We start from the raw sequence: 17,098 nt of genomic DNA on the forward strand, positions 1-17,098 counted from the left end.
AAGGATGAAGCGAGAGCATAATCTAGCTCCTTCAATAAAAGCAGCGTTGTAGCACTCGCGATTCTGAGAGAAGAGAGTCGCCCCAGCCACCTCCACTCGTTTCCAATGGAGGAAGGCAGGGTGATAGAGGGTGGAGCTCGAAATCTCCGCAAAATAGCGGCCCAAGGTGTTAGAGAGCAATATGCTCCACTACGACGGTAAATATAGTCGGCCGGAAATTGAGGAATGGAGCTTGGCCCACATAATGGAAGAGGCGTAAGTACGTGTGAAAAATCGGAAATTAAGAATGAATTTCAAGTACAGGGTGTGCATAAAGTCCGGGAACACATTTATTGTACAAGAACTAAACATTGCACAGATGCCATACATATTGTATTTTAAAGAGAAACAATGTTTTTTTTTATAAACATTCGATTTGCGAACCATGAGTGGCCCGGCAGACGTCAGTTCGGTAATCGATAACTTGCCCTACCTGTCCCAGCGTGGCATCATCGACTGTGGCAGTCGCTTTCCATATTCTCTCCCAGAGCTCTGCTACATCACGTGGTAGAGGCGGCACATGCACCAGATTTTTTTGCTGTGGGGACACAAAGTCACACAGAAATATGGTGATCAGGGAGCCCATTTTATGGAACAGCTGTCCCCTTCTGCAGCACTGCTGACCCATCGATGCGGTAGCTTTGTGTTTACGACTAGCGCTGACTATCGGCATATTACCAAACTACGCTGTGGCAGTATACATGAGAAACTTCCAGGGTTTCTCTTCAAAATGAGATCTGTATGATACCTGTACAATGTGTGGGTCTTGTGCACAAGTGTGTGCAAGTGTTCCTGGACTTTATGTACACCCTGTATTACTCGTACCTGTAAGTTCCTCCATTTAACGCTCCGAGTGCATTTGAACTTTCCATAAAAGCTGATTGATTCAAGCTGGTTTGTCTCCCAAGGGCGTTAATTATTGTAGTGTAGGTCCTATATCAGCAATACTGTTCATCAAGGAACGCAAAAGTCAGAAAAGGTAGAGATTGCTATGTCACTGACCTTATGAAAACAGATTTTATATATTTTCCAGAATCTCACAGAAAACAGACTCGCTGGAATTTAATTGGAGCAAGTGGATTTGCATTATTAAAGTGTGCACCTTTTTGAAGCACTTTTCAAGTAAAAGCTTGCTGTAAATGACAGGCTAAAAACACACTTTGCTAATTTCAGTATCTTCCATGTTCTACCACTAATTTGTGAAAAAATTTGGAATAAGGTGTATTTTGTACTTCGATATCTATGTTCAGTTTTATGCTACCTATAACCCAATTCCGTATTCTGATTTGTATTTGTGGTTCATAGATGGCCAACTGGCAAATTAGTAACTTCCTAATAGCATGCTTTAAATTTAATCAAGGTCTAAACAGTTTACGAGAGAGAGTGTTATTTTGCTGTAGCATATGGTGTCTGCAAATATATTTGAGTAGGATATTTATGTTCATCTCAGGAATATTTCTACAAGCATTTAGGGAAACTTAGGCAAGACTTTTCAGTTGCGGTGACCAACAAGCAAATTTATTACAGATTTTCCATATAATGTTGCTGTTATGAAAATTAGAAACATATCTAATATACTAGGAACTCTTTTACTACTAGTGTTCTATAAACACACAAGAAATTTAATCTGTTTGCTGCAACTATACAACACTAAGAATATGAACATGGTTCTCTAAGATATAGGGTATGTGATCTAGATATGGTAAATTAGTCTAGCGGAACTAAGAGGTGGACAGGAAGTTTTAATTTTTTGGGCTGTTAGTTTGTCACTGACATTCCTAAGACGGCTCTTACATGAACATTAATAAACTGTTTTAGTATTTTAATAAATTGTTTTAAGAGTCTCTATTAGGATTAATTACCATATGAGTTCTGGTTAATGTATTTGTGTAGTAACAGTGATCTGGACAGCAGAATATTTTGACAGTTTGTAAAAGGTTTCAATTTTGTGTTATTTTAATTGTTTATGCCTATATTTCAAATATGTTCATATTGTATCTGCAAGTTAATGATGAAGTTACCACTCAGCTGTGGAGGCAGACACTGTATTGAAGACTAGGAGAGAGAGGTCAAGATGATATTAAAATTTTATTTTGAACTATTTAGTAGATGAGATGATTGTTGGTTATCAGTTATACTTAAAAGAAGACACCGTTTCACTAAAATTACTTTTAATGTTCATCCTACAGCTCTTAACATTTGTCAGTCTCCATAAATAAATAGTGTTAAAATGTTTATACATTGTGAGGTAAGACCTCTAGGATGCAATTTAGTCTTTGCAGACTGTATACCATGCATTTGATACAAACACTCGTCAGGCATGCATATCTTGTGTCATCACAGTCATTTCACAAACAAAATTATGACAGCAGGAAAGTTTCACAAGTCTTTTCCAAGTCTCTCAATTTCTTCCACAAAGTAATCCATATCAGTGTGAGTTAAGGCAGAATTCTGGAGGACTAAACGGAAGAAGTTTGGGTGATCATTCAGTGGCTGATATGTAATCATCATTGTACCTTCCTTCATCATTCTTTCCTTAATTTTGGGAGCCACCTGAAATCAAATTAAAAAGGTATATAACATGAAATATTACTTCCATTTATTTCTGTTTATTTTATATCGAATTAGCAAATAATTCATGGTGATGCAGGACACCTAAAGATAGATTTTGTAAATAGTATTTCAATATACATGATAACCTGTTGAGACATACAAGTTAGATGTAATTGGCACATGTTGCGCATTACAGTTTATTTCTAGAGTGGTGTAACTTAAGAGCTGGATAGGGGTGGAAGAGTTAAGCGACTGAGCAGAAAGATTATCAGTCCCTCATTCAATAGGTAGTCCCTCGAGTTAGTGATGTCAGCCAGAAATTTAACGAAATTTTCACAGTAAGAAACAGGTAAAATCTAGGCATTGAAAGCAATATTGATGTCAGCTATGAGGAGCAATGTTGAGAGATAAAAAATTATGTAGAACAGGCCAGTATGCAGATCAGAGCAGGTGAGTACTTCTCACACCTCATCTATGGCAAGATACCTCACCCACATCTCTCCCCTTCCCCAAATCATTATTCACCCATACTGACCAGACAAAAGACTAAGGCAGTAACACAAATTATGCTTTCTCAGTGAAAGATCTATAATAGTAAAAGTGATAAGGCTAACAAGGTAATGAGCTTTAGTAGGATCACCAGTATTATAGAGGTGAAAGGAAGTTCAGTAGGTGGGTGGCCACAGTCTAGTGTCCTATTATGTACACACATGCATATGTCTTCCCAGTGGCAGGGGAAAAGCATAAAATTAGAGTTGATAAGAGCCAGAAATGAGAAAAAATTGAAGGGAAAGGAGAAGTTGCAACAGCTAAATGCAACAAAGGATGGCAAAGGGGAGTAATTTATAATTTTTCAAGCACGGTAACAATTTTGAACAGTGGATGATCTGTGGTGTAAAATATTTGTTCCCATAAGCTCCTGCAGGAAAGAAATCCATTATGCCTCTGAAGAGAGTGTAAGAATAAAAAGAACTCATTTCCCCAGGCATATAGGCTTATCAACTCTTTGGAAAACAAACCATCTGATAATCAGAAGATAGTAATTGGTTAACATGGGAGAATAAGATTGATAAAAAGATATCTTTTTGAAGAATTATGAACTTTCATTTCAATTTAGGGGCATGAAGTAACTAAGTATTTGGGTGTGTCAGCTGAACTGAACAAATTATTTACAAGAGTAGTTTGCAGTGGAGGAAGAACTTACCTTGTGTAATTTGTCTTTAAAATCTGCTTCATTTTCTTTGCCATGGAGAGATGGTGGAATGTACCAGAAACATATATTTGTGCACTCTGGTTCATTTAAAACCATTCTGAAGTCTTCTCTCTGTTTAATTTGTCTTGTGAAATATTCAGCATTATCAAACACTGTGTCAATATGTTTTTCCAAACCATTAGTGCCCTGCATGGAAAATATTCACTTACATTTTATTTTTATTATCAGAATTAAATGTATATTAATACAGGAAACACTTTTAGAAGCAATTCCTTGAATTTAAATGAAATTAATGCACATAAATATTCTACCTTTGCTTTCCACATCATCCAGAATTTTATGACATCTGCTCTCCTGCCACACTGCACATGCTTATCTCCTGTGTCATATTTAGTGTCATAAAATTTATCCTTTTGAAATAGATACTGAGCACTTTCTGAGTGGCAGTCAGCTAAAATATTTTCATGTCTCAACAAGAATGTTGAACACTGCTGTGGTGCTGTTAGCAGTTTGTGTGGATTCCATGTCACAGAATCAGCTCTGAAATAATGTTGATAAATATATTGATACATAGACACTAAATTATATTTCAAAGTGAGCTGTAACCCTTCATTACTGTTGAGAATTTCAATGAAGTAGCAAATATTTTATGCGATAGAACCACTTTGTAGCTGTTCCATAAAATGTAAAAAATTAAGAGTCGAGAATCTGAAGCACATGAAACTATAGTTTCCAAAACTGTTTTCTGGGAATTATTTTAATAAATGTGGTCAAAAATTTTAGACTGTGTAGCTATGACTATAAATTTGAGGTTTGTGACATCTCAGTCCATCAGGTTTACAACATCTCAGCTTTTCCAGTCTCAGTTCCAAATATCTCATTATTTAATACTCAGAACTCAAGATCATAGAACATTCTTAACAAAAGCACAAAACAGAAAATACTAGTTATAAGGAACATTTATATTTTAAATCATTGAAGACTGAAGTATGAATCATAGTAAGTTTTTTCTCAACTTACAATTCTATTCCCTTTAGCAAGTGACGGTGCTTCTTAGACATGAGAGCTCCACCACCCCATGCTGCATCAACATGAAGCCACAAATTATACTTTTTACACAGGTCAGCTATCTCTGGGATTGGATCAAATGCACCAAGAACTGTTGTACCTGTAAATAGGTATGATTTGTAATGAAGCAATTTAAACACAGGAAATAAATGTGCACTATGTTACATATTACATAATATGTACAGACAATGTGGTATGCAGTCCAAAGACTGGTTTGATGCAGTTCTACACCCACAATCATTTTATCACTGCCTTAAATGTGAAATTATAGACTATTGTAAGGTATTTCAGATTTATAGCAATTTCAGCCACACTTTTGAAAATGGGAAACTCATTAATAACAGGATATTTTGTTGTGTACATACCAGCTGTTGCTGAAACCATAAAAGGCAGTGCTCCTTCATTCAGTGCTCTTTGGATTTCCTGTTCTAGGTGTTTCACATCCATTTTTCCTCTAGCATCACATTCTATGAGATACACATTGTCAGAACCAAGTCCAAGGAAAGAAGCCATTTTCTTCACAGAATAGTGAGCATCCTGTGATGTAAAAAGGACCATCCGTGGAAGACCATGAAGACCTTTTTTCTGAAAGTGGGGGAAAAAACAATTTACAGATTATTAAACAGCATATAATTTGTGAGTCTGCAACAGTTTAGGCTGAGAACACTTCACATAGCACAAAATGAAGGAGTGTCAGAAAAAACAGGTATCAAAAGAAATATGGAAGACACTAGAATAGATAGGTCAGGACATGGGCTGTTGCCTCCAAGTGTAATTTACTTGCTAATCTTAAAATATAATTTTGCCAAATTACAAGCTGAACAGATGAGTGAAAAATCCTCATGTTTGATTAGATCGGTTTTTAAACAGATACTCTAGCATCCAAAAACAAGTCACAAGCTGTTATTGTGAACTAGCAATTCGAATGTAGTCAAGTTTTCAAATAAAATAAGATCCAGTTCAAAGATGTCTAGCTTTGAGTTGACTTTTAGTAAAGCACAGCTTCTTAGGACATTACTGTTTGTATGTACAGAAGTAATGATCATCAAGGAGGAAGGAGCATGTAATTTAGAAACTAATTACTCAAATTGGAAAACTTGCAGGTTATCTGGTGCATCACAATTAAGGCCTTCCTTTTTGTTCTACAGAATGGTGAAGTATATGAACTTTAGAGGCAACAAAATAGAGCAATATCATAAGTTTTCAAGGAATCTTCTATAATGTGGGTATTAGATGTGTAATTTTGAGATCTGCTGTGGAGGTGTATTACGAGATTTCAAGAGACTGTTAAAAATATGGTTACATACTGTATGTTTCATTTGAAGGTTAACTTACCCAAGTTACTCCTGTTCCTTTAGCTTTTAGTTTACTGAAACATACTTATAATTTTGTAGAAAATGAAGGCAGAAAGTGGATAAAAGTGATTGTGTATTCAAATGGGGTGAGAAAATGCAAAGAGGGAAGTAATGGTACTGAGTAAAGACAATGAAGATTAGATGACCAAGAACTAAATGCAAAGTAGAAAAGTGCTGCTAATACCATCTCAGGAAACATCTTTTGTATTACCTTTATATGTGGCGCTGCATGGTAGCGTGCACAGCTTATTGCATATCCATTGGCCACAGATCCTCCTGGGCAGAAAATGCCATCACCACAGCCTCCTGGAAATCCAACTATTTGCCGCATCTGCTGCAGGACAGTTTCCTCCATCAGCGTAAACACTGGTGCTACCTCATATGTGTAGACACTGGGATTAAGTGCATCACTCAACCACTGCCCCACCAGACCATAGGGATCCACACTGAAACAGTAAGTCATCAGTAAGGCAACAGTACAGGGCATGATTACAAGTCCTAGCTTTCAACAATTTCTGCATACACTGATGTTGAACAAGGAGCCATAAGAAAATCTCTACACTGAATTAACCTTACCTGTAGGTAGTAATGGATCATTGTAATAGAAATTTGTCAGTCTTTAGCAAGGTGCAATTTCACTTTCCTCCCCAAATAATTATAAGCTTTCCAAATCTGAATTATGTACCAGCCAGCCAGTGGCAATTTATAGAAAATTTCCTTTTCTGGCTCTAAATTTGATATATGACAAAATTACATTTTGCTGCTGAATGAGATGCTTCTGCACAGTTGCTTGCAGAGTACAAATGTAGTTTCAACGTAGCGTTATCAATGTTTCAACATCTTTAGAGGTCAGAAAAGAAAGCATCATATTAAATCAACAGCCTCCTACTCTGGTCTTCTGTTATCGAGATTTTAGGATATGTAGCACGAGACGAAACAAGCACTGTAATACTGTTAGAGGTACGAAGGCGAGCAGTATCCTGGGGCTTACCATAGTTCACACAAAGGACTGGACCATAACTAAAGAGTCAAAAATTAAAATAACTTTTCCAGACCTAGTCATTTTATGCCTAAGAATGTTAACATAGTAAACTCTCAGAATGACCAAATTAATGTTAGGCAAAAATATACGATCTTAAGAAAAAGTAGCGCTGAATAATATGACTAGAAAGCTAAAAATTGGTCAGAATATGCAAATGTGTGTCAATTCAAAGTTAACCATTTCAACTATATCAGTATGTAATACTTTGGTTAAAAGCTGCGTTTTTACGAAAATTGAATCCGCTCAGTGTGACTCTGAAGCTGAAAATTCGTATGTAGCTTCAGTTTTAAGTTTACGCATTAAATACGTGACACCAATAAGCTAATTGTGAGTTTCAAGTTTTTTTTACTAAAACCCAAATGTGGAACGAAAACGTCTATCATCTGCAATAGAAAATTACAATTACAGCATTACCACATTCGTGAAATTCAGTTTTACAAAGTTTCAAAATTATTGTAAATAATGGTCAGAAGAAATCTTGAAAAGGCACATCAGAAGTCATGTTCTTTCTGATCCGTTGTAATAATTCTAGCCGGCTAAGTTTAAACGCAGACGAGCTAATATTTTTCAGTAACTAAAGCAAACTGAAGTATTTATAAGAATTAAGATTTTAAATTATGAATTGACAGACATTAATGCATGTACAACAATGGGGGCCATTTAAATACTGCTTCTAGTGTCCAGGGCCGTTTATGTACCGTTTTGCGGTCCACTGCACTCTTATATACACTACTGGCCATTAAAATTGCTACACCACGAAGAGGACTTGCTACAGACGCGAAATTTAACCGACAGGAAGAAGATACTGTGATATACAAATGATTAGATTTTCAGAGCATTCACACAAGGTTGGCGTCGGTGGCAACACCTACAACGTGCTGACATGACAAAAGTTTCCAACCGATTTCTCATAAACAGCAGTTGACGGCGTTGCCTGGTGAAACGTTGTGATGCCTCGTGCAAGGAGGAGAAATGCGTGCCATCACGTTTCCGACTTTGATAAAGGTCGGATTGTAGCCTATCGCCATTGCGGTTCATCGTATCGCGACATTGCTGCTCGCGTTGGTCGAGATCCAATGACTGTTAGCAGAATATGGAATCGGTGGGTTCAGGAGGGTGATACGGAACGCCGTGCTGGATCCCAACGGCCTCGTGTCACTAGCAGTCGAGATGACATGCATCTTATCCGCATGACTGTAACGGGTCGTGCAGCCACGTCTCGATCCCTGAGTCAACAGATGGGGACGTTTGCAAGACAACCATCTGCACGAACAGTTCGACGACGTCTGCAGCAGCATGGACTATCAGCTCGGAGACCACGGCTGCGGTTACCCTTGACGCTGTATCACAGACAGGAGCGCCTGTGACGGTGTACTCGAGGACGAACCTGGGTGCACGAATGGCAAAACGTCATTTTTTCGGATGAATTCAGGTTCTGTTTACAGGATCACTATGGTCGCATCCGTGTTTGTCGACATCACGGTGAACGCACATTGGAAGCGTGTATTAGTCATCGCCATACTGGCGTATCACCCGGCGTGATGGTATGGGATGCCATTTATTACACGTCTGTCACCTCTTGTTCGCACTGACTGCACTATGAACAGCTGCATGGGGAACTGTACTTGTACACGCCTTCCAAGCTCTGTTTGACTCAATGCCCAGGCGTATCAAGCCCGTTATTAGGGCCAGAGGTGGTTCTGGGTACTGATTTATCAGGATCTATGCACCCAAACTGCGTGAAAATGTAATCACGTATCAGTTCCAGCATAATATATTTGTCCAATGAATACCCGTTTATCATCTGCATTTCTTATTGGTGTAGCAATTTTAATGGCCAGTAGTGTAAATACAGGCAGAGATGCAGTGGTAAGACACTTTGAACCGAGATATCAAGCTATCCGTGTCAAACGACCGCGTACGTTGCGGTTCATGTGATTCCAGACTAATCAGTTTTCGGTAAAAGTGGGAATTGACCTCGCTAAGTCTGTACACTGTCCTGGATCGCTTAGGTTTGACGGAAGTAACCGTTTGTTTGCCGCCCGTAATGTTGACAAAACCGCATGGCAAGCGGCGAGATTATTTTCCACTTTCCATGCGACAATTGTATTTTAGTGATTAGAAGTTAGGGCGATAGACTATCCGAGTTTCTCAAAGAGGTCGCCTCTAAACTGTCAATAGTGCTATTTCCGATAGGGATATTAGCTACAAATGTAAGACATTTCGTGCGTATGAACTTCTACATACTGTTCACCAGTTAAAATTAAACTTTTAGTCTTAGTTTGCGATCCTTTCATGAATCAGCAAGAACCAGATTTTCTTTCAGTTAGCACAGAATAACTGACTTTGAGACTGGACATTATGGTCAGTATGTTCTCCATCGCTCTCTGGATGACAAAAAATAGATTTCAGGCTCTTTTAGACGGCGAAGGTTGGTGGAAAGCACATAGAGAAAATTTAGGAGTCTCTTCATAGCGACGTAACTAAGAATGACCATTTGCTTATTACCTGCCGCCCCACAGGCACACTGTATAGACTGCAACATACTACTCTTGTTATGACAATATGGCCCAAATGATTGTAGTAATGCTTACCTAATTTCCTGGCAGAAAAATCTGGACAAGTGGCGAGAACATTTTTTCCAAAACACCACCTACCTCTAAATCTGAGTAAAGAGAAAATTAATAGTTTCGCACAACAGAAAATCTTTATGTTTAGCACGCAATAAAGTTCAGTTGTAGGCTATGTAAGTACCTTGACCTGTGGCGGCACTCCAAATTCTATACTGAAGTGACTAAAGTCATGGAATACCTTCCAATATCGTGTGGGACCGTTTCCCAGCATAGTGGAGCAACTCGACATGGCATCGACTCACTTTTTAAGTCTCCTGAAGAAATACTGAGCCGTGCTGCCTCAAGAGCCAACCATAACTGCGAAAGTGTTGCCAGAGCAGAATTTTGTGTAGTAAGTGACCTTTCGATTTGTCCCATAAATGTTAATTGGGAGTCATGTTGGGCAATCTGTGTGGCCGAATCATTCTCTCGATTAGTCCAGACTGTTCTTCAAAACAATCAGGAACAGTTGTGTCCCAGTGACATCATTTGGGAAAATTAAGTCCATGAATGGTTGCAAATGGCCTCTATGTAGCTGAATATGACCATTTCCAGTCAATCAGTCCTGTTGAGCCAGACGGCCCAGTTAATTCCATTTGAACACAGTGCACACCATTATGGAGCCACCACCAGCCTGCACAGTGCCTTGTTGACAACTTTGATCCATGGCTTCGTGACGTCTGTGCCAGCCTAACCATAGCATCAGCTCTTATCGATTGGATCTGGGCTCTTGTGACAAGGGCACGTTTCCAGTCGTATAGGGTCACGAGCCCAGGAGAGGCTCTGCAGACGACGTCGTGCTCATATAGAAGGCACTCACGCCGGTTGATGCCATAGCCAATCGACGCCAAATGTCGCCGCATTGTCCAAACGGATAAGTTTGTCGTACGTCCCACGTTGATTTCTGTAGTTATTTCACGAAGTGTTGCCTGTTTGCTAGTACTGACAACTCTACGCGAACGCCACTTTTCTCGGTCGTTAAGTGAAGGTCGTCGGCCGCTGCGTTGTCCGTGGTGAGAGGTAATGCCTGAAATTTGGTATTTTCGACACATTTGTCAATGTGGCTCTCTGAATATTAAATTCCCTAACTATTTTCGAAATAAAATGTCCCATGCGTCGAACTACCATTCCACGCTCAATATGTTAATTCCCATCGTGCGCCCATAAGCGCGTCGGACATCTTTTCACATGAATGACCTGGGTGCAGATGACAGTTCCGCCAATGCACTTCCCTTTTACACCTTGAGTACGCTATACTACCGCCATTTGTATATGTGCCCATCACTATCCCATGATTTATTACCTCAGTGTATTAGAAGGTTACTGCGACAGCACTTTTTAGGCTGCATATGCTAAAGCCGTCGGCACACGGACCGTGCGTCCGAACGTTGAGCGTGCCGAGTTTCTGACGTCATAGCGTGGAATTGCACGTTCTGGAGTCTTTCCGAACGTGCAGAGCAGTATCTGGCATGTCAGATATTCTGAGCGTTGACCAATGACGTGGCACAACGCCACTACGTGACACGCAGGCCGTCTCTTCAGTACAGAGTTGTTAGGCGCCATATTGGAATTCATTTCAAGCCTATATGTGTATATGCCGTTTCTGAGCACCAGCAAATTGAGAATCACTGGAAAACCCGTTAACTGTGTGATTCTTTCAAATAAAATAATGAGAAACATATTCGTGGCAAAAGAATTGTAACTTGCGTATTTTGAGAGTAGGCTATTTGAAGACAGCGACACACTGAAGATCCACTCAAAATGCATTGCTCTTGGTACAATTTGTTATAATTTCAATTATTAACGTATCTACGATTAAGGTTTTCAGCAAATAGTAACAAACTATGATTTAGACGAAGTGTTGTGGCTTAGCGTAATGGGTAGAATCACTGTCACCGAGCGCATTGTTTGACGGGGCAGTGGTTCGCGACTTGACACTTCCAAGTTTTTCATATCGATCGCGTTTTTATTATTAGGTTTTGATACTTATTAGTTTAAGTATATACTATAATATTTGATGTTATGTAAATATAAGTTCACCTTTTTCTGAATGTTAGATTGGCTTTATCTACTAGACAGCTTGCGCTACTTGTATAAAGATCTTCTGCTCTTTTTTCTTTTACGCTTCGCAATTCACATGTTGCAAAGATTCTGCTACTGTGTAGGAACAGTGATCAAGTAGGACTGACCTTGGGGTTTTACTAAAACGTGGGAATGATGAAATAAACATTTATTGTTCTTATGCGGGGAAGTATTCCAAATTTGTAGCGCACTGTTTGTAATGGAACTTTTATAAGCCTGTGTCCTTATTGACTGGACATGGTACTTTCCTTTTCGTGGACGATGGCGGAAATGTGCTCTTTAATAGAGCTAACGTGGGAATTTTACGCGGGCCCGTTGAGTGAACAGTGCGATTTACGAGCTAGAAACATCCCTCAACTGCCGCTGGAGTGCGTTGCGATCGCGTATACCACGTTGGGGCCAACGTACCGTATGCACAAGTCGCATCGTTTCTGAGCGTTCAGCTGCACGTTGAACTTGGCACGTTCAACGTTAACGTTCGACAGCACGGTCCGTGTGCCGACGGCTTAAGGTCACAGGGGAGATGGAAGGCGCGATACCCACAGGAGCGGCGTGGCACAGACAGGCCGTGGGCAAAGCACATTGGAATCTCATTGGCAGGAGGCTTGAACGGTCGTGCTTCAGAACAGTGGCAAATATGCCTTATAGAGCAGTGCGAGCAGTGACAATTTATATTTTGTAACTCTTAAGATGTTCACTACCGAAGAAGCTACTGGATACTTCTATTGAAGTCTAATTGTTCACTGTCTTTTCCGTTTAAATGAGGAATCGCTGCCGTAGAATGGTGTATCGGGTTTTACGGCAAGTAAGAGTGAAAAATTGGCGATTGAGTAAATTTGAAATATTACTCGTACCTGTATATTCCTTCATATGATGTTCCAGTTAGTTTCTACTTTTCAAAAAAGTAGATTGATTCAAGCCAGTTCGTCTCGCAAGAGTCAATTATTTTAGCGGAGGCCCTGTATCAGCGATACCGCACATCAAGAAAGGCAAAATTAACAAAGAGATTGTAAAAATCTATGACTTCATGCTATGAGTCGCTAAAAGTGAGTACGCTGCAACTAACGTTTGACAAATTCGTCGATTTTATCATGACTGGCTGATCTGTACATAGCCCAAGGTCTGGGTTACGTTGAAGGATGAATATGGTTTTGAGCTGCCGAGGTTAGCAGGTGTAATTGCCAAAGGCTGTGGTAACATTTATAGTACCGGTACATGTTATGTCAGCGCCGTATGTAATCTGTTGAAGTCAGCCTACGCCAGTTGGACTGTGCTCATTTTAGTTGTTTGACTTTATACGTCGAGCCTTAACTGATACTTATTTGCTTGTATTTATGGGCATCTAGAAACGTGGACAGCGAAAGTGAACAAAAGAATTTCAGGAGTACAAATCAAGAACCAAAAATACGAACACAGTTTGGAGACTCATTTGGTGAATGATTTTGAGAGCATTTTCGCAGGTGAAAATACTTTTAACTTGTTGAGTCCTTAACTTGTAGCTAATGAATTTTACTACAACTGCTTAAAATTATGAAAATTCCTTTTGTGTCGTTTGGTATTTGAATGTTTTTACGTGTGTTATGAATGCAGCTTTGCTTCATAAGTTCGGCAGAGAGGAAACGTCAGCAAGTAACGAGTGATGCATAGTACGAGGGACGTTCAGTAAGTAATGCAACACTTTTTTCTGTCAGTTTCGGTCTAAAAATGTGGAATTAGTTGTGGGACAGCGCTGAATATTCCCGTTTTAGTCTATAGTTTCATGAAATTTTCATAGATGGGAGCGCAATATATAGCCTTCAAAATGGCATCTGTAACAGAGGTGCGTTCCAAGCAGAGAGCGATCATTGAGCTGCTTTTGGAGGAAAACCAGAGCGTCGCCGATATTCATATGCTCTCGCGGAATGCACACGGATACCAAGCAATGAACAAAAGCACGGAGAGTCATGGGTAGAGGGGTCTCGTCTCCAAAGCGACGTCACGCAATCCTGCCCAGTCTCCCACGTACCTGCCGACTGCACACAGCTGTGACTTGTGGAATGTTTGAACGTGTAGACATCCATTAGAGGTGATCGACTGATCACTATCACCCCGCTGCCCTAGTGGAGTCGTGTTGCTAGTAATGACACTCATTCAGCAATTGGGGTACTCAAAGGTAGCTAGATGTGCGCGTGCGCGCGTGTCTCCTCTGGGCTCTTCGGCGGTTTGGAGGAAGGAAGACCATAAAGAGCGACGGAGGGCTATTGTGCGGAATTGCTTGTGCGTTACAAGGCCGATCTTGACAATTTGTCAAACATTGTCACAGGCGATGAAACATGGGTTCATCAGTTCTAACTATAAACATAATCTGAATCCACTCACTGGTGCCACAACAACCCTCCTCTGAAGAAAAAGTTGAAAGCTGTGCCCTCAGCAAGTGAATTCAAGGAGACTTTTTCCTGGGATTGTGTTTGATGTCTTCCCTCTCGGTGCAACGATCAGTTTAAGTATATTGTACTATTGAAGAAACTACTTTGGCTTGTTCGCCACCAGAAAGGGCAAACGAACTTTTTCTCCTTGACAACAAGTCTTTACGCAAGTCTGCACCCGAGAGCAGCTCACAAAACGTCATTTTACTGTTCTCTAATCCACCATACAGCCCGGATCTCGCACTTTTAGAGTTCACCGTTTGGCCCATTGAAGGATACACTCCACAGGAAGCAGCAAGTAGATGATTGACAGATTGATGCAGGAAGACGTTGGCTCCTAAGTCTACCCGTACAGTGGTACCATGTGGGCATACAGGCCCTGCCAATAAGGTGATGTAAGGTCGTGACATCGCCGAAAAATAGTTTTGTAGCCAGAAGACAGGGGAATAAAATGGTGTACTGGATTCCTGAGTAAATGCAACCTGCTTTCAGAAAGAAGCCTGTGTTGCATTTAGTTGATTAGATTAGTTTTTCGTTCCATAGATCCGTGCTGAGGGTATCCTCGTGGATGTGGAACATGTCTTTTTTAAGCTGAAATATAGATAGTATGAATATATACATAACTTGTTTCTATTAAAAAATTTGTCAATGGAGTAGGAGTTGACCACTAGTAAGTGTTTCAGGCTCCAATTTTTTATGTTTGCTGGCATATTATTGAAGACGAATGTTCCTGAGTAGTGGACCCCTTTTTGAACTAAAGGGCTTGTAAGTCCTTGTGCAGATCATTTTTGTTCCTGGTATGTATGAAATCAGGCGTTTGTTGGAAAAAGATTATTTATGAGGAATTTCATTAAGCAGTAAATATACTGAGAGGCAGTAGTTACTACACCCAGTTCTTTGAACAGGTTTCTACACGACGTCTGTGAACTTACTCCACAAATAATACGTATTACACGCTTTTGGACTCTGAAAACTTGTTTGACTTTAAGAGTTACCCCAAAATATTATACCATATGACATTATGAAATGAAAGTAGGCAAAGTATGCAAGCTTTTTCATTTTTATGTCGCCTATGTCTGCTAACGCTCGAATTGTAAATACAGATTTGTTAAGGCGTTTCTGCAGTTCCATGGTGTGCTGCTCCCAACTGAATTTATTATCAAGTTGTAATCCCAGGAATTTAAGACTGTCGACCTCTTGTATCTGCTCTTCTTCGTACTTTATGCACATGCTGGATGGAAACCTCTTACAGGTTCTGAATTGCATATAGTGAGTCTCTTCGAAGTTTAATGTCAGTGAGTTGGCTTTAAACCATTTATTCATATCCATGAAAATATTATTCGCAGATATTTCTAGATCTACGCTCTACATACTATTTATTGCAATACTTGTGTCATCTGCAAACAAAACGAACTCTGCTTCTGGTAGTGTAACTGATGAGAGATTAATGTACACAAGAAGCAATGGCCCTAAGATGGATCCTTGTGGTACATCACATGTAATTTCTTCCCATTCTGATGACTTAATTCACTAGTCCTTTGCACTGACACCCTTTGTTTCCTGTTAGCGAGGTATGACTAACCATTTTGCAGCACTGCCCATCACACCATAGAATTATAATTTATTTAAAAGGATATTGTGGTTCACACAATCTAATTCCTTTGACAAATCACAGAAAGCCCTTGGTAGATACAGTTTTAAGTTAACTAAACTTATTGTAGACTAGTATAATATGTAGTTCTTTCGAATTAGTGAACTGAGGAGTATTATTAAGACTTACCCGGAGTAGAGCTGGTTGACGAAGTAGGGGTGGCCGGTCTTGACGCTGTAGCGGATGACGTCGCGCACGAGCTGCAGCAGCTGGTCGTGCGACAGCGGCTCGTCGGCGAGCTGGAGCGGCAGCGCCTCCCGCAGCTGGCGGGGCTCCCGCCACGTGGAGACGGGGCCGGCGCGCCGCGTGCCGCCCAGCACGGCGCCCTCGAGCAGCAGCTCGGCGGCCTCCCGCAGCCAGCGGCCGTGGCGCCGGCGGTCCGGCGCGCTCGCCCACCACCGGGAGCCCGCCTCCGCCTCGGCGGCCGCCGCCAGCGACTCGCGCTCTGCCACCGGAGCCGCCGCAGACACCGACGTCACCGGCATCGCCCTGTTCCGCACCCAACACCTCATTAACTTTCGAAGATAAACTCGAAACATACCATTGTAACGATAATACACAATACTTTTCGACTCTGTAAGCGCAGAACATGGAATCAGTGATCATAAGGCCGTTGCAGCATCCCTGAATACCGAAGTAAATAGGAATACCGAAGTAAATAGGAATACCGAAGTAAATAGGAATACCGAAGTAAATAGGAATACCGAAGTAAATAGGAATACCGAAGTAAATAGGAATACCGAAGTAAATAGGAATACCGAAGTAAATAGGAATACCGAAGTAAATAGGAATACCGAAGTAAATAGGAATACCGAAGTAAATAGGAATACCGAAGTAAATAGGAGTACCGAAGTAAATAGGAGTACCGAAGTAAATAGGAGTACCGAAGTAAATAGGAGTACCGAAGTAAATAGGAGTACCGAAGTAAATAGGAGTACCGAAGTAAATAGGAATACCGAAGTAAATAGGAATACCGAAGTAAATAGGAATACCGAAGTAAATAGGAATACCGAAGTAAATAGGAATACCGAAGTAAATAGGAATACCGAAGTAAATAGGAATACCGAAGTAAATAGGA

General features: G+C 40.3%; 1 protein-coding gene across 1 annotated transcript in view; it reads right to left on the reverse strand.

The window, feature by feature from the left end:
• Positions 1-2,192: 2,192 nt before the first annotated feature.
• Positions 2,193-17,098, reverse strand: part of LOC126176453 (cysteine sulfinic acid decarboxylase) — a 39,893-nt gene continuing 24,987 nt past the window's right edge. Inside the window, exons 2-8 of the mRNA XM_049923610.1 lie at positions 16,150-16,509; positions 6,440-6,674; positions 5,239-5,458; positions 4,826-4,973; positions 4,117-4,345; positions 3,797-3,991; positions 2,193-2,592 (exon numbers count right to left, since the gene is read on the reverse strand). Of these exons, the coding sequence (XP_049779567.1) occupies positions 2,419-2,592; positions 3,797-3,991; positions 4,117-4,345; positions 4,826-4,973; positions 5,239-5,458; positions 6,440-6,674; positions 16,150-16,509 (1,561 nt within the window). The 3' untranslated portion in view covers positions 2,193-2,418. The remainder of the gene's footprint in view (positions 2,593-3,796; positions 3,992-4,116; positions 4,346-4,825; positions 4,974-5,238; positions 5,459-6,439; positions 6,675-16,149; positions 16,510-17,098) is intronic.

This window comes from Schistocerca cancellata, chromosome 3 (genome assembly GCF_023864275.1).
Source record: "Schistocerca cancellata isolate TAMUIC-IGC-003103 chromosome 3, iqSchCanc2.1, whole genome shotgun sequence".
NCBI lineage: Eukaryota > Metazoa > Arthropoda > Insecta > Orthoptera > Acrididae > Schistocerca > Schistocerca cancellata.